The sequence below is a fragment of the Bos indicus x Bos taurus genome, chromosome 4 (genome assembly GCF_003369695.1).
Source record: "Bos indicus x Bos taurus breed Angus x Brahman F1 hybrid chromosome 4, Bos_hybrid_MaternalHap_v2.0, whole genome shotgun sequence".
In the NCBI taxonomy this organism is placed as follows: Eukaryota; Metazoa; Chordata; class Mammalia; order Artiodactyla; family Bovidae; genus Bos; species Bos indicus x Bos taurus.
Genome location: NC_040079.1, coordinates 111,405,193 through 111,433,141, shown reverse-complemented (window position 1 = coordinate 111,433,141; position 27,949 = coordinate 111,405,193). Strand labels below are relative to the sequence as shown.

Sequence of the window (27,949 nt, the reverse complement as noted above, 5' to 3'; positions counted from 1 at the left end):
GTGTGATTTGTGCTGACAAGTGAGGATAAATAGATTGTCGGGCTACTGATTCTGAGTTCAGACTTTTCAAAATCTACCTGATACTCTTAAAGCCATGAGTCCTGGGTTATTTATTTAGAGAGTGCCATGCCTTCGGGTGTGTTAACTGGATGTAGAAGTGAAACCTTCATTGCATGAGTTGTAAGAATTTAAAAATCCTAGCCGCTCGGGCAGTCTTGACACTTTCATCTTAGGGAAATGTATTCTAAGTACTATACTTTGAAGCACGTTTCCCTTTAAGGAAGATTTTTTTTTTTAAACTTCAAAATTGCCTGATGATTCACATTACTCATGCAAGCCTATCATCAGTCTTAGTAGCTAAACTGGCTATTATGCAGACAGACGAGAGCTTTAGAAGGCAGCTTGGTTGTAGTGGTGAGAATATCTAAATAATAGTTTATTTCTGCCTGTTCCACCCAGTCATTAACTCACCACCACCAGCCATCAGTTTTCCTGCGGCACGAGAAAAGCCTATCGTTTACAACCCATGACTATTTTAGGACCAGCGCTATAAAGTATAAGGAATAGGCTGAAATTTTAGGGTGGAGTTGAAAAAGGGGGCGCTAAGACTGCACAGGGCTGAGTGAGGATATATTCAATCCCTTTTATTTCTCTTTTAAAAACCAGTATTTTTGTTCAGTCAGAACATGTGCACAACAGTAATGGATACTTTCAAGAGGAAAAAAGGGGCATTTAGTGAAAACAGTGTCCTTCTCTCTCCTGTTGCCATGGTTCTGCACAGGCAGGTCGCTTCTACCTGTCTCTTATGTCTCTTTTCAGAGACATCATATACATGTATAAGCACCTCTCTTTTTATTCAAATAGTAAATATCATGCTCACTGTTCTTTTTTTAAAGAAAACTTTTTATTTTGTCTTGGGGTATACTCAGTTAACAAACAATGTTGTAACGGTTTCAGGTGACCAGGGCAGAGGGGTTCAGCCTTACATGTATCCATTCTCCCCCAAGCCCCAGTCCCATCCAGGCTGCCAAAGCCCTGAGCAGAGTTTCCTGTGCTGTACCGAAGATCCTTGTTGGTTATGCATTTTAAACATAGCATTGTGTACGTGTCTATCCCAAACTCCCTAACTATTCCTTCCCCCTTCTTTCCCCCCTCCCCGCCCTCAGCAACCATAAGCTCCTTTTAGAAGTCTGTGAGTCTGCTTCGTAAGTTCATTGGTATCGTTTCTTTTTAGATTCCACATATAAGGGATGTCGTATGATATTTATGCTTTTCCGTCTTGCTCACTGTTCTTTATTTTGCCTTTTCTCTTAGGAGTATGTCATTGCTGGTTCCATATTAGTACATGTAGATTTAATGGCCTCATTGGCTGCATTTTTGTACTATAATTTATTTAGCTAGTTTTCTCCTAGAATTTGAGGTTATTTTTAGTCTTTTAGTATAAAAAGCACCACAGCAGATATCCACGCACATAAGTCTTTGTATAAACATGGGAGAAAGATGCCGTTGATCACTTTCTGGAACTTACTTCAGAACACACTCAGTGATTTCCAAGTTCAGTTCAACCAGCCACCTCTGGGAGCACGTTACTCATTCTGGGCCCCGTCTAGGCTGGTCCTGGGGACTGTGCGGCATCAGGCATGGTCTCCGCCCTCCAAAGGGCACTGTCACTCCTCAGTGATCACAGTGCTTCGCGATCTAGTGCTGAGTGACCAGTGAGAGGGGCGGCAGACTACCGTGGAGACCCACAGCCGGGGGGAGTGACTTCTGATGTGGGGGTCAGGGAATAATGGAGGGTGGGTTGGAATTAGACGTCCATGTCGGAAGTGGCATGGACGTGTGAGAAGGCGTATGGGGAGGGTCCAGGAAGGTGGGTGCACGGCCCTCCACATGGGGCCTCCTCACCAGTCCTGCCTTGTGCCAGGCCCTCTCCCACTTAAGAACGCTGGCACTTATTTTCCCTTCTGCCTGGAATAATACTTCCCTGAGATTTCCTATTTGGCTGCACCATGCAGCATGTAGGACCTTGGTTCCTGGACCAGGGATCAAACCCACGCCCCTTACAGTGGAAGCGTGGAGTCTTAACCACTGGGCCACCAGGGGAGCCCTTCCCTGAGATCTCTTGATGGCTTGTGTTTGAAGTATCAAGATGCAGCTTAATTTCACTGCTTGCCCCAGAACAGTGGGTAGGGACTTGCTTTACTTTTATACAACAGAAGTTGCCATTTATACAACATAAATTGCCATCGTTGGATTTCTTAGACTAGAGGAACAGTTAGCCTCAAAGGTAAATTCAGGTCTCTTCCTGTCAGTAAAACTAAACATCTGGAAGCTTTGAAATGAGTGTTTGTACTTCTGCTCATCAAGGGTTTTTTTGTTTTGTTTTTTTAAAATTCTCAGGTCTGCACATAGCTCTTTCCATGCTTAAGTTAACTTTTTGAGCGGCAGCTAAGGTGCCATGCAGAATCAGAGTCACTTGCTGGTGATACAGTTGGGATCTAGGCTGGTTTCACACACAGGAGCCGTGCAGTTCATAGGCAGGGGTTCTAGTAAGTAGAGGCAGATCGATCCTCTGTCTGAACGTGCTTTAGTCTAGTGTTATTATTTCTTTTGGCCATGCTGGATCTTCCTTACTGTGCACAGGCTTTCTCTAGTTGCAGCAGGCGGGGCTCCTCTTCAGCTGCAGCGAGCAGGCTTCTCACTGTGGTGGCTTCTCTTGTTGCCGAGCGCAGACCCCAGGGTGTGAGGGCTCCAGTAGTTGCAGCTCCCAGGCTTAGCTGCCCCACGGATTGTGGGATCTTCTCAGACCAGGGATCAAACCTGTGTCTCCTGTGTTGACAGACAGATTCTTTGCCACTGAACCACCAGGGAAGCCCTTGAGTATGCTTTAGGTAGTCTTGTCTAAGTCCTGTGTTTTACAGGAGAGTCTGTTAATGTTGGGATGAAGAAGGGGGAAGTGGTAATAAGAAATGGGCAATCATAGGGAATTAACATTGCTCATAGGGAGCTTATAATATATAATAGATAAACATGAATAAAACAGTTTTATACACTTACTGTCAAGTGAGTTGACTAGAGAGTGAGATATGATTTTAAAATTTGGAGGAGAGATTGACTAGTTCTTGAGGTTTCATTGATCTAAATTTTAAAGATCATATTAAAGTTTGCGACATTATGGAGTTTGTTAGGAAAATAAGTATCACTTACATTGCTAACCAGTAGCTTGAATATTAATAGCGTTATGGTATGATACCCCTTGTTATATCTTTATTTTAACATGTTTATGAACATCATAAGTGAATTAAAGCATCTTATAAATATTTTGAGTTTGTGTGTGTGTGTGTTAGTTGCTCAGTCATGTCTGACTCTCTGCGACCCCATAAACTGTAGCCTGCCAGGCTCCTCTGTCCATGGGATTCTTCAGGCAAGAATACTGGAAGCAGGTTGCCATTTCTTGTTCCAGGGGATCTTCCCAACCCAGGGATCCAACCCCCTTTTCCTGCAGTGGCAGGTGGACTTTTTACCACTGTGCCACTTAGGAATGTATCTTGTTATTATAGACCAAGTGCACTATTCATCACTTTCCATGCATTTCTCATTTAATTCATAGAAATACCCTATGAGTCAGGGATGGTCATTGTATCCGGGATCCTACAGGAAAACAAAGGGCGACTCTCACGGGTGATTGAGGAGGGGTGGATGAAGGAACTCTGTATGAAACTGTGCGCAGGGCTAAAGAGGTGTGCCCTCACTCAGCCCTGCAGGATTAAGGGAGAAATACATTTAGAACCGACTGAGCAAGAGTGTATCCTTCCAAGAGAGGACTTAGCCACGGCCATTTCCTGTCCAGCTGGGAAGGAGCCAAGGGAAAAAAAAAGTACACCAACCTCACTTTTTTTTCCTTCTCTGCGATTTTTGATCCCTTTGCCTCCCCCTGGCCAAACCCAGCTTGAGGCCAGGGGACCTAAGACTCTGTAATTACAGGCCCATTAAGGTCACCCTCTGGGGAGCAGAGAGCAGGAAGGAGGAAGAGGCAAGAATGCGTCAGGAGAGGCAGACAGAGAATATCCAGCAGGGTTACCACGTGCATCTCATATGTGAAGCAGCTACAAGCCAGCTCAGTTAATCACTGGCCCCGAATCACACAGCTTGTGAATGGAGGTCCCAGCTGAGCTCACAGGGGAAGCTTTCACACATTACAGGGAACCGTCTCGTCCTCAGATTATGGCAAAGGACTCGGAAGGGCCAACCTGGCAGCTGGGAAACCAGTGAGGAGCTCTTTCCAAGATTCAAGACCCAGAGGGATAAGTTTGAGGGCCTGAAATGCTAGTGCCATAAAGACAGAAAGAGGGGACAGGATTTGAAACAGTGGAGGCAGATTGGATAGAACTGTAGGCCTCCACTTCCTTCTAATGAGAAATGATAATATAGGGACTTCCCTGGTGGTCCAGTGGCTAAGACTCCGCCTCACCCCCCAAATGCAAGGGGCCTGGGTTCAATCCCTCGTCCAGGAACTAGATCCCACGAGCCACAGCTGAAGATCCTGTGTGCTGCGGCTAAGACCCGGTGGAGTCAAATAAATAAATACTTAAAAAAAAAAAAAAGAAGTAATGTAGGGAACAGCTGTCTTAGATTCTTTCCAGCACGAAAGCTGTAAGACTCATCTCCGCAATGATTGTGATATATGTTTCTCTTATGCAGTTGATGTATCTTTAAAATATCCCCCGAATGCTCAGTTTACCTCCTTTTGGAGATTTAAAGTTTATTTCTGTATTCAGTCAGTTCAGTCGCTCAGTCGTGCCCAACTCTTTGCGACCCCATGAATTGCAGCATGCCAGGCCTCCCTGTCCATCACCAACTCCCAGAGTTTACTCAAACTCATGTCCATCGAGTCAGTGATGCCATCCAGCCATCTCATCCTCTGTCGTCCCCTTCTCCTCCTAACTCCCAATCTCTCCCAGCATCCGGGTCTTTTCCAATGAGTCAACTCTTGGCATCAGGTGGCCAAAGTATTGGAGCTTCAGCTTTAACATCAGTCCTTCCAAAGAACACCCAGGACTGATCTCCTTTAGGATGGACTGGTTGGATCTTCTTGCAGTCCAAGGGACTCTCAAGAGTCTTCTCCAACACCACAGTTCAAAAGCATCAATTCTTCGGCACTCAGCTTTCTTCACAGTCCAACTCTCACATCCATACATGACCACTGGAAAAATCATAGCCCTGACTAGACAGACCTTTGTTGGCAAAGTAATATCTCTGCTTTTTAATATGCCATTTAGGTTGGTCATAACTGTCCTTCCATGGAGTAAGCATCTTTTAATTTCATGGCTGCAATGACCATCTGCAGTGATTTTGGAGCCCAAAAAAATAAAGTCTGACACTGTTTCCACTGTTTCCCCATGAAGTATCTATTTCCCATGAAGTGTTGGGACCAGATGCCGTGATTTCTGTATTAGTAATGCCCAATCCCAGTATCAGGACAACCAGGATTGTCACTGGGTGTCATAAAACATGTTTTGAAATCATCCAAGTAAAGTTAAAATCATCAAAATAATGTTCATGTATTTTCATAAACATTTTCTTCTAATGATAATGTCTGAAATCCTGTAGTGAGTAGTACAGTGTTGAAACCCCAAAATATAACTTTACCTCTGTTCAAATAGTAGGAAAAGAAAAAAGTAAAAGAGTGGGAGAAAATAATTCATAAAAATCGGGCAACAACCATAACATTTTAGAAGTTTCATAATGACTTAGTGTAGCCCAAACCACTCCCCTCCGTCCTTGACATTGGCTCGGTGATTACCTCATTAATTGGAACTCATTTAGTTGGGCATTTACCCTTATAAAAACAGAAAAACCTCTTAGCTCAAGTTTGAGAACAGTGGCCTACTTACATCACATGGAATATTTTTAACATTCACTTCAGTAAGGACACCCCAGAAGAGCCTTTTGTTTATGTGTTGCTACTACATATTCTTCAGGTTAGCTTAACTGCACTCAAGTTTGAGGTTTCTGAAGGAAAACATGGGCCTTGGGTTCCTGTAAGATAAATAATGCCCCCGCCCTCCCAAAACTGAATTGCTAGCTCTTACTCTCCAAGTTACCACAGCCTTCTGGCTAACTACTCCATTTCTGGGGCCACTGCTTTCTGCCAATTTCCATTTTAAAAGACAAGCAAAGCAGCTGATAATAATTGTTCTCATTTCGGCAATCAGAGCCTAACTTGAAGTTCCTGAGCCATTTCTCTTGCTCAAATGTCTCTTTGCCTCGAGGGTTGTCTGTTCTGTGAGGCTCTCTAGACAGCGTCAGTCATTTTCTGTTGAGTTTATGTCTTTGGAGCCTCCTTTTAGCAGAACTAGCTGTTTTCTCTCTTCACTTTCCTTCCAGTGTCCCCTGCCTCCCTGTCCTCACCCCAACCCTCTCCCTCTGTCACAAACCTGACTTGTCACCGTTTGGGGGCTTTCAACCCACTCAGGCTGTGCTGCTGCCCATCTGGAGCTCAGGCACAAAGAAGTCCCCAGGTTCCCAGTCTTCCCCAGGAGACAATCACACTGCATGCCTTCAAAGCCTAGCACAGCCACTTATTACCATATGGCCAGAGGTAAATGAGTTTCCTTTGTGTTTAGCTGTGATACTAAAAATTATGTTAGGGCTTCCCAGGTGGTGCTGGTGGTAAAGAACCCACCTGCAAATGCAGGAGACACAGGAGACCAGGTTTAGTCCCTGTGTGGGGAAGATCCCCCTGGAGAAGGGAATGGTAACCCACTCCAGTAATCTTGTCTGGGGAATCCCACGGACAGAGGAGCCTGGTGGGCTACAGTCTGTGGGGTCTCAGAGTCGGACATAACTGAAGTGACTTCGTGCACAACAATTATTTTACTTAATAGGTTATTTTAATGATTAAGTGATATCACACATTCAAAACTCTCAGAATACCCAGCAGATTGTAACTGCTCAAGAATTTCTCATCAGGTTTGCCGATATATTATAAGCACTAGCATATCCACTGATCTTCGTATTTTTATATTATCTATAATGAGACTAGAATATTGTCCCTCCCCTATTTTTACAAAATTCTAGGTGGGTTAGGAAGGAAATGGAAATAATTTTCGCATACATCTCCAAAAAGAACACTCACTCTCATTTATTATCTTTCTTCAAAATTAAAGAACATAGGTTATTTTGAATATTATGTATATATGGTAATTTCATCTTTATACTTTGGCTTCTTTCATATTAAGCACAAAGCATACATTTGGCATAATATTGTAATTATTCCAACAATATAGGAATATATTGTTTTTATCTTCTATGCAAAATAGAAAATAAAATCTTCTTATATATAAAATTTAATTATAGTTACAATTATTCAATAAATAATCTCTTTAAAACATATAAATTCACACTCATTATATTTTTGTTATATATATTTATAAGTAAATGGTCTGAAAGTTCTGAGTATTACAGCTTGATTTAAAACTTGGATTCTTATGATAAATTTAGTATGTTTTGCCTTTAATTTTAAAAAACTGGAAACAAGCATGGATATGGAAATTCATCAAAATTGCCAATTTAGTCAAAGTTATAAAATTCATTGTCTATATTGTGTTGTCATCTAACCTTGGAATAATAACTGTGAGTTTCATTAACTGAGAAGCAGAAACTAGAAAATGAAATGTAAATCAATGAACTGTGAAAATGATGATATATTCACATATACTCTCTTGAAAATGATTTTGCATTTTCTGCTAATGCAGATGTGATGCGGGATCAGTGAGGTGGAATTATTGACTTAAAAGGGCTTTTTAAGAACTTGAGCATCTATGATCTTCATACATTTAGTGAACAAAATTCTTAGTAATATTTTCTTAGAATCTGTGAGTTTTAGTACCTGTATGGACTTTAAAGGATTTCCTTAGCCTGACCCCATAGGTCAAGAAACTTTTTCTTAGAGGACCAAATTACTAAATTTTGTAACTTTATAGGTTATGCTGTGTGCTAAGTCACTCAAGTCCTATCTGACTCTCTGTGACACCATGAACTGTAGCCCGCCAGGCTCCCCTGTCCATGAGATTCTCCAGACAATAACACTGGAGTGGGTTACCATGCCCTCCTCGAGGGGATCCTCCCCACCCGGGGATCAAACCCGCCTCTCTTACGTCTTTTGCATTGGCAGGTGGGTTCTTTACCGCTAGCGCCACCTGGGAAGCCCTTACAGGTTATACAACTCAGCTTTGCTGCTGAGTGCAGAAAAGCCATAGACAGTATGTGAAGGAACAGCTATAATTGTGTTCCAGCAAAATTTATTTACATCGACAGGTAGCCTGCTTGTAGGCTACAGCTGGCTGACTCTGATCTCAGCCCCTTTATTTTACACATAGCATAAGCGAGAGAGCTTAAGTGACTTAAGGGCACACAGCTAGCTGGCTAGTGTCAGAACCACGATCAGGCCTTTAGTTTTTTCTTATTGCAACTTCCAAAATGCAGAATACTGCTCTGGTAGCAAAAGCATGTTTTCTACATGGTAGTCGGCTGAAAAACTCTGGCTAATTGGTCTTACCACCTCACCTATCAGTTTCATGTAAAGCAGTATTTCCCAAAGGAATGTACTGCTTTTTATCTTCTATGCAAAATAGAAAATAAAATCTTTGTATATATAACATTTAAGTATTTGAAATGTTCCTTTCTTATTTAGAATGTCCTTTTTAAAATATTATGATCCTTCCTGCTATTTCAAAGGAAAGATAAAAAAATGTGCCCTTGTGGATAGACAGAAGCTAGGCATAATTTATTAACTTAATTCAAAGATAATTAAATAATAGCAAAATAAAATATTACCTTAAAATGTATTAATGTCTTGTGGGCTTAATTTCATTTTAATCAGAGTTTGTTTTCAGAGATTACTCTTAGTTAGTTGAAAGCCTCTGACAAATGCCAGTCATAACATTTTAAAGGGATTTCAGTATCCTGTGAAGAGTACCTTCTGTTAAAGTAGAAGTCTGGACAGAAACAAAAGCAAAGATATTTCATTTAAAGGAAAGAAAAGGAGGTTATAATTGTTATCTCAAAACTTTTTTCTACCTTAAGAAACAATATGTGATATCAAAGGTATTAAAAAAATAAGTGTGTCCCCCAAATGCTCACATTTCCTGCCTCCTGTTATGGCAAATATGAGGCTAGAGAATTGGAGGGTGCTCATAGTGGGAGATTGGTCATGTAAGTCTTTTATTATTCACATTGAAGAGTGTTCCATGTAAATTTTAATTTTCAATAAAATTAATATCAATTCATGTAGATAATTTATTGTCCAGAATATATTTCAAATGGAGAAGGCAATGGCAACCCACTCCCGTATTCTTGCCTGGAAAATCCCATGGATGGAGGAGCCTGGAAGGCTGCAGTCCATGGGGTCGCTGAGGGTTGAACATGACTGAGCAACTTCACTTTCACTTTTCACTTTCATGCATTGGAGTAGGCAATGGCAACCCACTCCAGTGTTCTTGCCTGGAGAATCCCAGGGACGGGGGAGCCTGGTGGGCTGCCACCTATGGGGTCGCACAGAGTCGGCCACGACTGAAGTGACTTAGCAGCAGCAGTAGCAGCATATTTCAAAATTGGTAACTGTTTGCCATGGATGAACCTGAGGCTGCAATTACATTCCTGCAAGAGATGATGATAATCTGAGGAGAAGGAAGAAAAGAGAGAAACTATGATGTAAAATCCATTGAATTTTTAGAAGCTTTTATTTATTTGTTTATTTTTGACTGCTCTGGGTCTTTGTTGCTTTGCACAGGCTTTCTCTAGTTTTAGCAGGCGGGGTTGCTGTGCACGGACTTCTCATTGTGCTGGCTTCTCTGCGGAGTACAGGCTCTAGGGCGCGTGGGCCTCAGGACTTGTGGCACACCGGCTCAGTAGTTTGAGCTTATGGGCTTGGTGGTTGCGTCTTGGGAGCTCCAGCACGCAGGCTCAGGACTTGTGGCACACAGGCTTCATTGCTCCACGGCATGTGGGATCTTCCTGGACCAGGAATCGAACCTGTGTCCCCTTGTCCACTGTGCCACGAGGGAGATCTTCCATTGAGTTTTGTAATTTTGGAAGTGAAAGGAGCCTATCATGAAACAAGACTGCCGGCTTTAGTGAATGGATGGATAGTGACATTTAGTGGTAACTTACAGAACACTGGAGGTGGTTGTACTGTTTGGGGAATTGGGACCAATAAAAATAAACATGCATACGGAGGATCTCAATTGTTATTTTTATATAGAAATCTTAAGTTTTAGGGGAAGATTGATAGTAGAGATGCGTATTTGGGATCTTCAGCAGATGGGTAGTAACTGAAGACATGCGGGTAAACCACATCCTCCAGGAAAACCAATCCAGTGCAGAGACCAAAGGTCAAAGCCAAAACCCTGAACATCCCTAGAAGAAAGTACTTTTCTCTTTTGTTTTGTTTGATAGTTGTTTATTGATACACTCTAAGAGGAGCAATAATGAGCTTTACAAATTAATTTAACCCATCATCAGATACTTAATGTAAATCCTCTGAGAGGGAGAGAATGCCATTAAAAATATCTATTTAAAAAGGAATTCCTGGACTTCCATGGTGGCCCAGTGGTTAAGAATCTGCCTGCCAATGCAGGGGACGTGAGTTCAATCCCAGGTCCAGGGAGATCCCACATGCCGCAGAAGAACTAAGCCTGTGCACCAAAATACTGAAGCCCGCACGCTTAGAGTCCTTGATCTGCAACAGGAGAAGCTACGGCAGTGAGAAGCCCACACACTGCAGCTAGGCAAAGTCCACACGCAGCAGCAAAGACCCAGTGCAACCAAAAATTAGAAAAAAATTCCTGGCCAGGTCCCAGGACTGTGCAATGGGAAAGAAATGTAAAAATCTTCTTCTGCCCTTACTCCATGGATTAGCGGACAGAATAGAGAACGTCTTTTCCTTTTCAGCCTGACAGCCTAATGGTAAAATGTTACCCAAGTATGTCATGTCTGTTTCAAATCAAGTATTGAAGAAAGGAGCCCCTGTCTTAGAAATATCACGTTGTGATTAGGAGCAGAACATTCTTTCTGATCATTCAGTTTGGGGAATGAGGTATGATGAGAGGGACCTCTGGGAATTGATCTTAAAGCAAAACCACTGAGAAGCGCTGAACAGTGGCGCGTCCTCTGGAAAGACTGAAGTGGTGAAAGACGTTCCTTTATGTCGTGTTTCAGTTGGCTTTCACAAGGCCATCTAGCTTTTGCCATTACTCCACTTAGTTTGAAAGAAACAAGTCAATGTTGCCAGTTCTTTTGCAATTCCGTAGTCAAAGCAAAAACATGGAAGTGAGCATTCTTGAAGCCAAATTCTTAGTTTAGCCACTTTCTTCATGGAGTCAGAGGGAGAACTCAAGTTTTCAAGCAGGGTTGCTGCTGCTGCTGCTGCTAAGTCACTTCAGTTGTGTCCGACTCTGTGCGACCCCATAGACCGCAGCCCACCAGGCTCCCCCGTCCCTGGGATTCTCCAGGCAAGAACACTGGAGTGGGTTTCCATTTCCTTCTCCAATGCATGAAAGTGAAAAGTGAAAGTGAAGTCGCTCAGTCGTGTCCGACCCTCAGTGACCCAATAGACTGCAGCCTACCAGGCTCCTCCGTCCATGGGATTTTCCAGGCAGGAGTACTGGAGTGGGGTGCCATTGCCTTCTCCGCCAAGCAGGGTTACCACCTGTAAAAAGGATGCATCAGGATTTGAAAGAATAATTAGATGTGCATGGAATAGAAATCTATTGGACATGAGTGTGTAGCTATTAATAAAAGAATTTTAGTCTGTGGGGTTCTTAAAACTGTTTACTAGTAAATTGCCATTTGACTCTGGACTCATAGCACCTTCCCTGTATTAATAATACAGTTTGCTATAGAGAACTTGCAGTTGGTGTCCAGTTTAGTGCCTGTAGTACATCCCCATTCCTGTACTTGGAGAAAGAAATGGCCACTGACTCCAGTATTCTTGCCTGAGTAATTCCATAGATAGAGGAGCCTGGCAGGCTATAGTCCATGGGACTGCAAAGAGTTGAACACGACTGAGTGATACTGGTGAGGAATTGGGTAAACCCGTATCTGAAGCCCACACAGAAGTATGAGCTGGAGATAAAATAAGAGAAATCTCCTAAGGATGACAGTTAAAACTTGGCATGAGCCACAGTTATCCACAGAGTGTATGCATTTAGAAAGCATTGGTTTAAATATGTAGCTGTAGACAAGTCCATCAGTTGTGGAGCAAATAGAGGAAGTTCTAGAAGCTGGCCAAATCACTCCTGTTATCTCTTCCATAACTGAGAAGTCAAGGGAATAAATTTAAAAGATTAGGAGGGAAGTTTGGGGGAGAATCGATACATGTATATGTATGGCTGAATCCCTTTGCTGTTCGCCTGAAACTATTACAGCATTGTTAATCAGCTGTGTGCATGCATGCGTTCGTGCTAAGTCCCTTCACTCATGTCCATCTCTTTGCGACCCTGTGGACTGTAGCCCGCCAGGCTCCTCCATCCAAGGGATTCACCAGGCAAGAAAACTGGAGTGGGTTGCCATGCCCTCCTCCAGGGGATCTTCCCTACCCAGGGATGGAACCCACATCTCTTACATCTCCTGCAATGGCAGGTGGGTTCTTTACCACTAGCACCACCTGAGAAATCCAATCAGCTATACCCAAATACAAAATAAAAAGTTAAACAAAAATAACCTGCCATGTGGCAGATATATATTTTATTATATTTCATGCTTGCATGCTTAGTTGCTCAGTCGTGTCTGACTCTGCATCTCCATAGACTGTAGCCCACCAGACTCCTCTGTCCATGGGATTCTCCAGGCAAGAATACTGGAGCAGGTTGCCATTTCCTCCTCCAGGGGATCTTCCTGACCCAGGGATCGAACCGGCGTTTCCTGTGTCTTCTGCATTGCAGGCAGATTCTTTACCCGCTGAGACATCTTCTAGACTATTATTGCATTATATTACATATCACATAATTTTATTTGCATATTATTATATATTTCATCTTATGTTACATATAATAATAAAGTGAGATAACAAAATAAAATAAAAGAATGGGAGTGGTCAACTGTATCCATTGCAGCTGAGAGAACTTTTAAGATAAGGTCTGAAGAATCTCCATTGATTGATGCCAGAGGGTTAGTTCGCTTAAGGCAAATGTTGGAAGAACTGTCACATGACTTACTTTCTGTCCCTGCCAGAGGGTAGAACCAGACTCAGAATGGCAGCAGAAGTTAGACTGTGTCATAGAGATATGAAGAGGAATTCTTTCCTTGGGAAAGAACTTACCTGTAAAGCTTCTGAACTCTTCTGGAAATCTAAGCTTCTGCTATGCTAACTCATATTAAGGTTGCCCAAATTTGAATAATTGGCAACAGGCCTTGAATATTAGGATTTTTAACTCTGCTCTTTAGGGATCTTTCCTTAGTTAGAAGTGGTAACATCTTTTCGTTGGATACTCTTAAATGGTTATGCAAGCCAATTTAGGTGCCCAAAGGAACGTGCACCCTTTCATATAGACACACTCAGCCGAAGCAGCAGCGTACAAATAAGCTATACTCATCTAGTTAGCATTTCACTTTGCTTTTTTGACTTTTAATTCAGACTAAACATTAATATAAGAAGTTTTGATAATAACCCCTGAACTTCATCCTTTTTAGAAGGTAATGTAGCTCTCTTCCTGTAGGGTAACCATAGCAACTGACAGGGAACAGAGAAAGAAAGCTTTCACACATGCTGTGCTAATTAATCCTATCCTACAGATTCCCTTCAGCTGGAGGATACAGTTTAATAAATTTTGCATGAGTAAGTGTGTTTTGATGCATGAACTATATAAATACATAGGAGTAGCTTTACTAAAAGTATTTATTTTAAAAATGTGGTTGTGTATTTCTGCTTCAAGGTGTGCTTTTTTTTTTTTTTCTTTTGAATCATTGATTTAATAATTTGCTCCCTCTCTGAAAAGTTTGGGGATTTATCTCTTTAACTGAACAGAAATATTTTTAGGGTGAAAAGCTTTTGTTTAACAATATACAAGACATTTGCCCCAAGAATATGTTTTAATTGATCCTATGATATATTGAGATGTGAGTTTTTCTCAAGTGATGCAGGAGAGCGTATCTTAAAAATATCATAACATTACTCATTATAACACATCTACAGGCAAACTATTTAAAGAAACTGTCTTAACGCATTGAAGAGTTAGAACATCGAAAACTCACTTTCCCTGATGATTTGGGAAGTTATATGACCCGTGTGAATGGAGTCTGGGCAGTCCTTGACCTAAATTTGGGGCTTCCTTCTGGTGGCTATCTTCTGGTGGCTCAGAAGATAAAGAATCTGCCTGCCCATGCAGGAGACATGGATTTGATCCTTGGGTTGGGAAGATCCCCTGGAGGACGGCATGGCAATTCACTCCAGTATTCTTACCTGGAGAATCCCATGGACTGGCGGGCTGCAGTCCATGGGGTCGTAAAGAGTTGGACATGACTGAGCAACTCAGCACTCACACAGTTGGCCTAAACTTGAGATGGAGAAAAATAATGTAGACAAAGAGCTTTTTCTGTTTCTAGTTTTTCAGAACTATTTAATAAGTTTTACAAACTTACATTCAGAATGAGCATAACTGACGTGGAGTCATACATCATTATTTAGATTTATATTACTAGGTTATTTTGAGGTCTGGTTCTCTCTTTAAAACTGGGAATATCACAGTTTTCTATAACCAGTGTGGTCTTCTGAGCTGTCAAAGAAAATCTCAGATTTTTAAATTCTCCTATCCCTCTGGCCTAGCTTTCTGTCAACAGGGCTTTGGCAAAACCAAGAAAACCCAGCCTGAATGTTTTTGGCATCCCGTTTGCCTTGACAACAGCATATGGAGCAAGTCAGAACCGATTTTGGGACTTACGCTTAGCTCCTTGGTCTGTATAGAAACATGCTCATTTGAGGAAGGAAACCCTTTGATGGTTTTACGAAACTCTGGAAACATGTTAATGCCCTGATTGTTTTATCTGTTGTTCAGTTTTGCCTGCTTTGAGGTAGGATAAATCCTTGCAGAAAAAAGGAGAAGAGGTTATTATGGAAATCTATTTTCAGAGATAGTCATTCCAGTCATGTGTAGAAGAGACCATATATGTGTATGTATGTTTGAATGTGTCAAATCTGTACACTTTAATATGGAATACTTGTAACACTAGTCAGTTTATAATATGCCATTTTATGGTTATAAAAACTGTATGGTAGGGAAAATTGAATTATTGTAACCAAACTGAACTAATTAGAAATTCTTCATCTGACCAGCTACCCTGTTAATTTTAATATTTACATATAATACAGTAAAGGAAATGTCATTAAAAAGTGTTTAATAAACAAAAAAAGGTAATGTTCCTTTTTTATTACATAAAAACTTAAATAATCAAAACATTAAATATGTTATGGTAGGTTCACTGTAAAAATGTTTATTTACTTAGAGCATCACAGTGATAGATAAAACTTTACTCTCATCACTAATGAACATACTCAGATAGAAAACTATCATACAGTTTTTTTTTCTAAAAAGAATATCTTTAATTTTTGATTTTTAAAGGAATTATGTATTCATTGTATAAAACTTGGGAAAAATTCAGAAAATGTATTAAATTAACAAAACTAAATTTTTCTATATTCAGAACTAACCATTGAAGATATTAAAATATATTTTTCAACAGTCTTTTTCCAGTGCCTAAGTATTTATGATTGTGAGGTTAAACTGTACATAATTTATCACTTAATATATTATTTTGACCACTTTCCCAATTTTTTTTTCACTTTCCCAATTTTTAAACATTCTTAGAAAACTTTAATTTTATTACATGATATCTCATCTCCATGTACCAGATTTATTAACTATTCCTTTATAATTATTTATTTATGTATTTCAAATGACACTCTTGAATAGCATTTCTTAGTGTTTGACAGAACACTGACACCAAAAGAAATTTTGGAAAAGACCTTTGAGAAAAGAGTCATATTCTCTTCTTTCGGATTCATAATACATGTTAGAAAAAATTAAGGGCACTGAGAAGTCTCACAGTATACAGACCTGTTTTACTTTTTAAACCATCTTTTCTCGAAGTTATTCAGTCTTGGAACTTTTTCTTATAATACTTATTTTTAACTGTCAGAACCAAAGTACCATGAAACAATCTTTGGAAAGCCAGGAGATTTCTAAGCTTCTGTATAATATCTAATAGTTTATGAATCATTTGTTTACTCTTTGGGGATTTTTTTTAGGTTCTTAGTGCTTTATTAGGAAATATAAAGGATTTATTGGTTATTAGCATGTATTTGAAACAGATAGACCAAAATATGCTTTTCCCAACCTTTTGCGTAACTTTGACACTGCATTCGTGATTCTGTATTATAATATCACGTTTGACCTTTTAAAACTGTGAACATCCAAATTTAAATTACTTTGATCATTAATGTCTATTAAACTTCACGTTCTCTGTAACCCACAGGTCTCGCAAGAGCAAAATCCGTCCCCAGCCACACATACTCCAATGAAGTGGTTACCTTGTGGTACAGACCTCCAGATGTCCTCTTGGGCTCGACAGAATATTCCACCTGCCTTGACATGTGGTGAGAAATGGAGCTTTACTTGAGCTAATTTATCCGTAGTGCTTGGTCTGGGTCAAGCCTAGACAAACATCCTAACAGTCTGAATGAAGATTAATGGTACTGGAGCGTTTGCCGGTGTGTGGCAATACCGCTGGAGTTTTTGAAAACATAATTGGGAATGTTCCCTAATCAGGGGCTCTCTTACAGATGGTGTCTGGTAATGGCTCTTGATGGACAAGGGCAGAGACATTTTTCTAGCTGTCAGTTCAGTGATTTTCTCCCTAACGGTCTTAATTTGTGGCTTTGTTTTATAACAAGGGAGTATATATCTCCAAACAGCAGTATGAGTAGGAAGTAGTAGAAGCATGTTTAAATTCACAGCAAAATTCAGATAAATGGTCTGAACATTTTGCTATAACTGTAAGGTGCTAAATTTGGTACAGTATACCCCTGAAAACTGTTGGTGCCAATTATTCAAGATGAAATAAAACAATCACTTTTAAAAAAATGTCAGAGTAAGTTTAATTCCAGTAGAGTCACAGTTCTGCACAATGGTTTCGCATAACTTAAAAATCTGTTATAGGAGGCGCAAAGTCCGGTGAGATTTAATGTATGATTATTATTAATGATAAACTTTAATGAGTTTCCAGTCTAGTATGATCTAGTTCAAATAAGGGAATAATCTTTTTAGCTACCAGGGAAGGCTTAATAGTGAATGTTAAAAATGTCATTTATTAATAGAAAAATTCCTTTTCTAGACTCACAGTTGTGTTTAAAGTAAAACAGTTCATATAGCACATAGTTTTTTAATAGCAGGAATCATCTTCCATGAATGATGATGGCCCATATACAGAATTCAGCTACATGTTCACATAATGTTTATGACCTCAATAAAGCTGCAGCGTTTGTCATTTATCTTCTTGCCATGTAGTTACTTCACCGCTCTACCCTCAGTAATCTTGGCTTTTAGTTAATTAGGCTGTGATGTGGCCTGGCTATCTTCCCTGATGTTTCTGATCCAAACACTTTATGGGGAGAAAACAAGGAAGTTTCTTGTGTTGTAAGGCACAATATAGATTTACTTAATTTAGATTCCAGCAACTCCCTTGGACATGGGATTTGGGGATCTGTGAAGCCACTGAAAATCTATGCAACATTTCGTGTACACATGGATGTATTTATTTTTATGAGGTGTAGATCTCTAGCTTTCAGTAGAGCTATGAAAGAATCTGGGTAATCAAACAGCCTAAGATCTATTGCCATAGGTTTTGTAATGCCTTATAATGAATCTAATACCATTGTAAATACATGCTCCAAAACACTGAGCATAAAGATGACCGTCTATCATTAAGGAGCCGGGCTAATCCATTTTTTACATCAAACTTCCTGACTTTTTTTTTTTTTTTTTTTTTTGGACAATTGTTTCCACAATTAGATTTTTTTTTTTCCTCCAAAGCTAAGCAGGGGCTTGAACAAAATAGCTATTTTGGTCATTAGCTGTAATGGAGGAAAAGATTGGAAATAAAGGTCAATGAATGCATCCATCTGAATATCAGTTACTGTCTCATTCCCTTCCTCCTTCCTGCCCTTATAGTTGCAAGTTGGCTATGCAAATAATCATTACTTAATATTCTGAGTTAGGGAGTGTTTTTCTCCATTTTTTGAGAATAGGAATTCTAGATTGTCTTTCGATGAGGTCAGTCAAGGACTCTGCTAACAGAACATAGTTTGGAAACATTTGTAACTTGGAGCCAGTCTCCTCTTAGTTGCTTGGCAGGGCACTTCAAGCTCTACCCTTAGACTGCTGCTGCTAAGTCGCTTCAGTCGTGTCTGACTCTGTGGGGAGAAGCTATTTTTTTATACGCCAGTGGCTAATTTTCCCCAAAGCTTTGAAAGTGCTCTGTAATGAGCAAAGAACTACATGGATTATGACTTGCTAATATGTCTGTTTCTGACGTGTAGTGCTTGATGTCCGGTCTGTGTGTTTCCACTGCCCCCAGCCCTAGCCTTTCTTTCTTTCACATGTGTGTGCCTGTTGGTATCCATCCCTTTTTTTTTTTTTTTTTTTTTTACCAGTGTTTTATAGTTTTCTATATATAGGTCTTTAGTTTCTTTAGGTAGATATATTCCTAAGTATTTTATTCTTTTCGTTGCAATGGTGAATGGAATTGTTTCCTTAATTTCTCTTTCTGTTTTCTCATTATTAGTGTATAGGAATGCAAGGGATTTCTGTGTGTTGATTTTATATCCTGCAACTTTACTATAATCATTGATTAGTTCTAGTAATTTTCTGGTGGAGTCTTTAGGGTTTTCTATGTAGAGGATCATGTCATCTGCAAAGAGTGAGAGTTTTACTTCTTCTTTTCCAATTTGGATTCCTTTTATTTCTTTTTCTGCTCTGATTGCTGTGGCCAAAACTTCCAAAACTATGTTGAATAGTAATGGTGAAAGTGGGCACCCTTGTCTTGTTCCTGACTTTAGAGGAAATGCTTTCAATTTTTCACCATTGAGGATAATGTTTGCTGTGGGTTTGTCATATATAGCTTTTATTATGTTGAGGTATGTTCCTTCTATTCCTGCTTTCTGGAGAGTTTTTATCATAAATGGGTGTTGAATTTTGTCAAAGGCTTTCTCTACATCTATTGAGATAATCATATGGTTTTTGTTTTTCAATTTGTTAATGTGGTGTATTACATTGATTGATTTGCGGATATTGAAGAATCCTTGCATCCCTGGGATAAAGCCCACTTGGTCATGGTGTATGATCTTTTTAATGTGTTGTTGGATTCTGATTGCTAGAATTTTGTTTAGGATTTTTGCATCTATGTTCATCAGTGATATTGGCCTGTAGTTTTCTTTTTTTGTGGGATCTTTGTCAGGTTTTGGTATTAGGGTGATGGTGGCCTCATAGAATGAGTTTGGAAGTTTACCTTCCTCTGCAATTTTCTGGAAGAGTTTGAGCAGGATAGGTGTTAGCTCTTCTCTAAATTTTTGGTAGAATTCAGCTGTGAAGCCGTCTGGACCTGGGCTTTTGTTTGCTGGAAGATTTTTGATCCATCCTTTTAAGGAAGAAGGTTTGGTTGCTTTCTGCCAATTTGCTTTAACAGAGACATAATGAAGCCTAAGAAGAAGATCATAATTTAAGTGGAAGGGGGGAAAACTGATATGAAATAGTAGACCCTAAATGCCCTTTTCTCTGCATGCCAAGATTATGCATTGCCATAAAAACATAAAATAAATGTGTTATGTTGGAGCACTTTCCCACATTATTGGCTGTTCATTTCTGAGTTATGTCTATGCTATGCCTGTCGCTCTGAATCTGATTTCATTCCAAGCCATTTTCTAACAGCCGTTTTGTTATTTTCCAGGTAAAACGTATGTATGTTTCCAGTCAGAGAAAAGTTCACAGGGCACTGATTTTTGCATCATTGGTGACCTTGATGCTGGATATTGAAAGATCTAGAAATGGCACTATGGTTGAGTCTTGGCTCAGCTGCACCAAAGAGCAGTGTGAATATTAACCCATAGACAATAGTGGGGAGGCAGGTGGCAGGGGTCTCAGGCTGTTTTACAGTTCATTTACCTTCCTGGGGCAGCAGGGTAGTAACTAAAAACTAACGATCCCTACCCAGTGTTACAGTTTCCAGGATTCTGTTTAAATAGCTTCGGGCAATAAAAATATTAATGAAGACACTTTACGCATTAACACTGGCAGCGAGTGATGGAAATCAGAGCTCTCCCGTTGTGATTTACTGCTGTAGGTCTCCAGCATGTGGGTGATGTATAGATATACTGGGCAGTTTGAGAACTCATCAGGAAAGGTAGTTTTTGGTACCTTGACTGCCTCCATGGAGGAGGACTTAAGCAAAGGAATCAAATTGGACTTTGTCTGGTGTATAACTTCCCTTAATTCTTGGATTTTATAACTCTTTGTTTAAGTCCAGGCATAGGAAATCATCTTTAAGCTTCTAAACCAAAAAGGCTTACCAAGTACTGAAAACCACATTAAGAGAAGTGCAGATGTGCCAATGAGCTTATCTGTGTAGTCCGTCCCTTGTCAAGGAGTTCTGCTCCAGCTGTCCAGGTCATTGCTCTAAACAAGCTTTATATTGCTTTATAGAAGCTCATAAATATATTTAGAGTGGCGTTTGTTTTCTTAAGCAATAGGTCACTTGGGATTGTTTTAAGGGATTAAATTTTAACATAGGGTGACAAAATTATCTGTAGCTAATAAATATCTCATCAAGATCATGCTGCTTTTGGGAGGGGCCACAGTGTAGAGTGGCACCACCTTGTGTCAATTCCATGCTCCCCAATAGCATGTCAGTCTCCCCTTTTCATCATCTTTTTCAAAGCTAATTAACATATTAACTATGCTTGTCAAAATGTGGGGTGAGTCGTTTATAAATAAGCCTGTCAAATGTAATGAGATTGCATATTAAATCACCCTTTCTCTATTACATCTCTGATTTAGGATTAAAATCAATTTATTTAACATTGTAGCAGCTGGGTGGTTAGAAAAAAAATTTCTGTACTGATCTTGATATATAGAAAAATGTCTGCATCAAAATTGATTTTCCATATATCAGAAAAGAAATTGCCTATTTATTGAGTATTATAAGGCCATTTAGCATTGCATTTTATTAAAGAAGCCTAATTACCATATATATTGGCAATATAGAGTTCTGCCCTCATCCTTAAGAGTCTCTCCTGAACAAAGGACATTTATGTAATAAAGTTTCCTAAGGACTCAGGTTTGTTTACCACTGTTTTAAGAGAAAGAATCATAAACGATTCCTACTGTAGTGCCCACCCAGAAAAGAAATGTGTTCCATGTGAGATAATATCTTGAGTAATTGGCTACTAGTAATAATAATAATTAAGTCTTACCATTAGTAATAACAATGGTAATAATAAGAGATACTTTTCTTGGACCCAAATTGTATTCTATGCTCCTTTATACATTAAAAAAAATATGCAGTGTTTATTTTGTCCTAATACTCTTTTTTTTTTGAAGAGTATGGTTGCTTGACAATGTCATGTTGGTTTCTACTGTATGGCAAAGTGAATCAGCGACATGTATACGTGTATCCTCTCTTTTGGGGATTTCCTTCCCATTTAGGTCACCACAGAGCCTTGAGTAGAGTTCCCCGTGCTGTAGAGTAGGTTTCATTGGTTATCTGTTTTACACACAGTATCAATAGTGTGTAAATGTCAATCCCAATCTCCCAATTCATCCCACCCTCTTCTTCCCCCGTTGGTATCTTTACGTTTGTTCTCTCTGTGTTTCTGTTTCTGCTTTGTAAATAAGATCTTCTATTCCTCTTATATATTTTAATTACTTACCTGCTGTTCCATGATAAAGTGAAAGAAAGCAAAACCTGGAGAGACTAAATAGAATAATAAAGGTCATATATTTAGTAAATAGAGTCAGCATTCAAACTCAGAGCTAACCCACTCCAAAACCTTTTCTCCCTAAAACATATTACATAGTCTCCTAAGTTGATTTATAAACAACTGTTTTTTTTTCATTTTACTAGTAAAGTGATTCCAAAACACACATCAGTAAAATACCTCTTTGAGAATTTAGGTTATACTCTGAATCATGTTGGGTCCTTTGCATGCTTCAAACCAAGTGGAGCCTCTCAATTTTATTCAGGGTGGAGCTTTTTTGAAATAAACTTAAGGCTTGACTCATTGGATTAAATACATTTTTGTGGGACCAATATCTATACTGGCAAGTATTTTCCCAACTCCTAACCAATACTCATTTACCACTTTTGCTAAAATGAATGTATCTATTTGAAAAAGAAGGCTGGTTAAAAATGAGACTTTTTCATGGGCTACATAAAGTCATCTAACAGTTCACATTATTTACACATTTTCCAATTAATCAGATCATAAGACCAAGGAGGATTCAGATTAGTCACTGTCCAAAGTAACATCTCTTTAGGAGCTCTTGAGAACTGCTTAAATAATACATGATGCAAATGACTTATTGGTATTGCCAGAGACTGGGCAATGCCACAGAAACAGAAAAACAGAGGTCGTCAGGAGGGTGTTGGGGGGCGGGAGGAAGGTGAAAGCTGAACTCCTGGTGCCGACCATGGTTTCTGAGTCTCTTCTACTATTGAAATTCTTTAAAAGTAGGGTGACCATAGAGTATTTTGTCCATACTGGGATACCTTTCAGAGTTAATAGTTCTGCTAGGACAATGTGTATAAAATGGGGATTTAATTGTGACTTGTGGGCGTCTTACTCATAGCACTGGAGCAGTAATTGCTAAATACTGGTAGTCAGAAGACACAGTGCATTTGACTGCTTGTTTCACACCAAAGGAAAGCTGGCTGCCAAGTTCCATTCCACTGCTTTGTAACAGATTATCTCCAGAAGTACAGTTCTCTCGTATGAGACTGTTATGACACTGGTGGGTGGTGGCCAAAGTGCTGTCTTTAGTGATGATTTTCAAATGCTGATGGAAATCAGTTCTCTTATCCTATCAAGAGTTTAGTGTGTTTATGGTTCTTACATCCATGTTGTTTATCTGTGTGTGTTTGTGTGAGAGAATCTATGTGTGTTCTCAGGGAATATATTTGGTCACTTGTTATATAATGGGTTAGCTGAATCATAGCATATAAAATGAGATGTTGTATGTGTATTTCACTACTAAATATTTTACAAACAAATAAAAATTCCCCTATGTGCATCAAAGTTGGCAAAGTAATTTATACAGTGGAAGTGAGAAATAGATTTAAGGGCCTAGATCTGATAGATAGAGTACCTGATGAACTATGGAATAAGGTTCGTGGCATTGTACAGGAGACAGGGATCAAGACCATCCCCATGGAAAAGAAATGCAAAAAAGCAAAATGGCTGTCTGGGGAGGCCTTACAAATAGCTGTGAAAAAAAGAGAAGCGAAAAGCAAAGGAGAAAAGGAAAGATATAAGCATCTGAATGCAGAGTTCCAAAGAATAGCAAGAAGAGATAAGAAAGCCTTCTTCAGCGATTAATGCAAAGAAATAGAGGAAAACAACAGAATGGGAAAGACTAGAGATCTCTTCAAGAACATTAGAGATACCAAGGGAATATTTCATGCAAAAATGGGCTCGATAAAGGACAGAAATGGTATGGACCTAACAGAAGCAGAAGATATTAAGAAGAGATGGCAAGAATACAAAAAAGATCTTCACGACCGAGATATTCATGATGGTGTGATCACTCACCTAGAGCCAGACATCCTGGAATGTGAAGTCAAGTGGGCCTTAGAAAGCATCACTACAAACAAAGCTAGTGGAGGTGATGGAATTCCAGTTGAGCTATTTCAAATCCTGAAAGATGATGCTGTGAAAGTGCTGCACTCAGTATGCCAGCAAATTTGGAAAACTCAGCAGTGGCCACAGGACTGGAAAAGGTCAGTTTTCACTCCAATACCAAAGAAAGGCAATGCCAAAGAATGCTCAAACTACCGCACAATTGCACTCATCTCACACGCTAGTAAAGAAATGCTCAAAATTCTCCAAGCCAGGCTTCAGCAATATGTGAACTGTGAACTTCCTGATGTTCAAGCTGGTTTTAGAAAAGGCAGAGGAACCAGAGATCAAACTGCCAACATCCGCTGGATCATGGAAAAAGCAAGAGAGTCCCAGAAAAACATCTATTTCTGCTTTATTGACTATGCCAAAGCCTTTGACTGTATGGATCACAATAAACTGTGGAAAATTCTGAAAGAGATGGGAATACCAGACCACCTGATCTGCCTCTTGAGAAACCTGTATGCAGGTCAGGAAGCAACAGTTAGAACTGGACATGGAACAACAGACTGGTTCCAAATAGGAAAAGGAGTACATCAAGGCTGTATATTGTCATCCTGCTTATTTAACTTATATGCAGAGTACGTCATTAGAAACACTGGGCTGGAAGAAGCTCTAAAGCCCAGGACCCGAAACCACTGAGCCCACATGCCGCAACTACTGAAGACCGAGGGCCCTAGAGCCCGTGCGCCACAACGAGAGGAGCCTGTCCACCACGAGAGAGTAGCCCCTGCCTGCCACAGCCAGAGAAAAGCCGGCGCAACAGTGAAGACCCAGCACAGCCAAAAGTAAGCAAATAAATACCATTATATGCCAAACAGATGGGGAAACCGTGGCTGACTTTCTTTTTCTGGGCTTCAAAATCACTGCAGGTGGGAAATAGATGGGGAAACACTGGAAACAGTCTCAGACTTTATTTTTCTGGGATCCAAAATCACTGCAGATGGTGACTGCAGCCATGAAATTAAAAGACGCTTACTCCTTGGAAGGAAAGTTATGACCAACCTAGAGAGCGTATTCAAAAGCAGAGACATTACTTTGCCAACAAAGGTTCGTCTAGTCAAGGCTATAGTTTTTCCTGTGGTCATGTATGGATGTAAGAGTTGGACTATGAAGAAGGCTGAGCGCCGAAGAATTGATGCCTTTGAACTGTGGTGTTGGAGAAGACTCTTGAGAGTCCCTTGGACTGCAAGGAGATCCAACCAGTCCATTCTGAAGGAGAGCAGCCCTGGGATTTCTTTGGAAGGAATGATGCTAAAGCTGAAACTCCAGTACTTTGGCCACCTCATGCGAAGAGTTGACTCATTGGAAAACACTCTGGTGCTGGGAGGGATTGGGGGCAGGAGGAGAAGGGGACAACAGAGGATGAGATGGCTGGATGGCATCACTGACTTGATGGACGTGAGTCTGGGTGAACTCCGGGAGTTGGTCATGGACAGGGAGGCCTGGCGTGCTGCGATTCATGGGGTCGCAAAGAGTCGGACACGACTAAGCGACTGAACTAAATTGAACTGGCAAAGTAATTGGTTGCCCACAACTGGTGTTTGGATGACTTTTTGTTTGTTTGGTTACCTCAGATATTTTTATTGATTTCTGAGTTCACAAAGCAGTATAGCAGATGTAAACTAAGTTTTAAGGCCATGTGTGAGATCCCTAAAGAGTAAGAGTCGAATGGAAGTGCACACTGCTACGCTGACTGAAAGAACAACTGGGAGAACTGAAAATCTGACATAAAATTCCAAAATATATACTATTCTGGAAGCACGAGTGTAAGATCAAATAGCCCTATACAATCCAAGACGCACCGGAGGACTCACTATATTAGAACTTAATACATTAGTGTGGTCATTGGATGAGTTTTAAATAGCCAATTGCGATGACTAACTTTCGTGTTACTAAGATTGCCCTTGGTACACTTAGCTGCCTCACTGGTTGATGAGAATAGCAAGAGATGGGTAAATGGGAACTTCTTTAAGAAATATACGACTCCATAAATGTTGAAAATGGTGTATCGGCCAAGCTAAATATTTTGCATTTCTATTAAAGTATGCTGTGGACAGGCACTGTGGAATATATTAAAGAATTAGAAGCTTCTGTATTTGGTTTTAGGGAGATTAAGACACTGTCTGTGTCTAGAAACTTAGAGAGAAGTTTGGCCCAGGATGTTCTGATCTTACATGTGTATGTGTGTGTCTGTGTGTGCACCCATACATTTAAGTTGGAAATATATGTTAGCGCTCAGCATTTGGAAAATACTGGATGCTTACTAGTGCTTTTTATGTTTTGTAAGTTGTGCATTTTTTTTCATTTGCAACTCGATTCTCTGCTCCTGGTAACTGGCAGTGGTTTGCTGTTTAAGGAAGCTGTATTGTAGTAGAAAACACATCAAAAGCCCAAATTAGGTTCTGACTCTGCCTGTCCTTAGCTGTGTGAACATAGCTGATGAAGTTCCTTAACTACCCTTCTCTTCACTTTCCAAATCAGAACACTTTGATGGTTAAGTCTACATTAGTTGTTGTTGTTCAGTCGCTCTGCTGCTGCTGCTAAGTCACTTCAGTCGTGTCCGACTCTGTGTGACCCCATAGACAGCAGCCCACCAGGCTCCCCCGTCCCTGGGATTCTCCAGGCAAGAACACTGGAGTGGGTTGCTGTTTCCTTCTCCAATGCATGGAAGTGAAAGGTGAAAGAGAAGTCGCTCAGTCGTGTCCGACTCTTAGCGACCCCATTGATAGCAGCCTACCAGGCTCCTCCATCCATGGGATTTTCCAGGCAAGAGTACTGGAGCGGGGTGCCACTGCCTTCTCCAGTTCAGTCGCTCAGTCGTGTCCAACTCTTTGCAACCCCATGGACTATAGCCTGCCGGCCTTCCCTCTCCTTCACTATCTCCCAGAGTTTGCTCAAATTCGTGTCCATTGATTTAATGATGCCATCCATCCATCTCATCCTCTGTCGCCTTCTTCTCCTCCTGCCCTCAGTTTATCAGTTATAACCAGTAGCTAATAGCTGCCACAATTACAGTGAGCAGCCATCTCTTGCCCCCTCCTACTCACCCTCTAATCCTGTTTCTCAGAAGCAGCTACTACTTTCAACTCTTAGGATCTGTCTCCATATGTCTTAAATAATTATATTGCTACCCATTCATTTACTCTTTTAGACATGTCTACTAAGTAGGTGTGTAGTAGACAAAGATTTAACTTTCTTCCATCAACCTTCCCTCACTCCACCTTCATCTCATTGTGTCAATATAGAATTTATATCCCATTTTGAAATATTAATATGTGCATATTTTTCATGGTGAAGTCTTATAGTATTCATAATTATGTATCCTTTCTTGTACAGTGTTTTGCTCTTCTTAAACTTTATAATTGTCTCTGATTTTTTTTAGTTTAGTTGTCTTTGTCCCTGCTGTTATTTATAGGCATAAAAGATTTGTCAATTACACATGAAAACTATTTTCCAGATGCTCAAAAGCATCAGCAAATTTGTCAGTCCCTTTTAATTGTCTTGACATCTCCCTTTCCCACGCTTTTCCTTAAAAGCTTCCTCTCTTGGCTGTGTGATTTCTTGCCTTAGTACAGCTGAAAGGCTCCATTTCAGGACTTCCATGTACACTCTCTCCTGCTGTTATGGGTCCTTATTTCGTTATTTTCTGTCCCCTGCCGTATCTGCTGTGTACCTCCTTCTGCCCTGACCTAGGTCCTGGATGGCTGACCACTAAGGAACACCTCCTCCAAGCTGCCTCTGCTACTGGTTTCCAACTGAGTTCAGGCAAAGGGCATGTGAGAGGGTTGGATATTCATCCTTACTTCTTCCCTGCTTTAAACCGTATTTCTGGGAATGGCTAACTACAATTTCTGTGAGAAAGGACCTCTGTCATGGCTCTAGCTGTGAATCATGCTCGTGCCCCGTCATGTTCAATTCTTTCTGACCCCACGGACTGTAGCCCACCAGGCTCCACAAGAATACTGGAGTGGGTTGCCATTTCCTCCTCCAGGGGATCGTCCTAGC

The 27,949-nt window shown here is 40.2% G+C and overlaps 1 protein-coding gene across 6 annotated transcripts in view; it reads left to right on the top strand.

Annotated features, from left to right (window-relative positions):
* Nucleotides 1-27,949, top strand: part of CDK14 (cyclin dependent kinase 14) — a 684,789-nt gene that overhangs the window by 371,813 nt on the left and 285,027 nt on the right. For all 6 annotated transcript variants that reach the window (XM_027540218.1, XM_027540220.1, XM_027540221.1 and 3 more), the window contains one exon: nt 16,531-16,651. In XM_027540218.1, the coding sequence (XP_027396019.1) occupies nt 16,531-16,651 (121 nt within the window). The remainder of the gene's footprint in view (nt 1-16,530; nt 16,652-27,949) is intronic.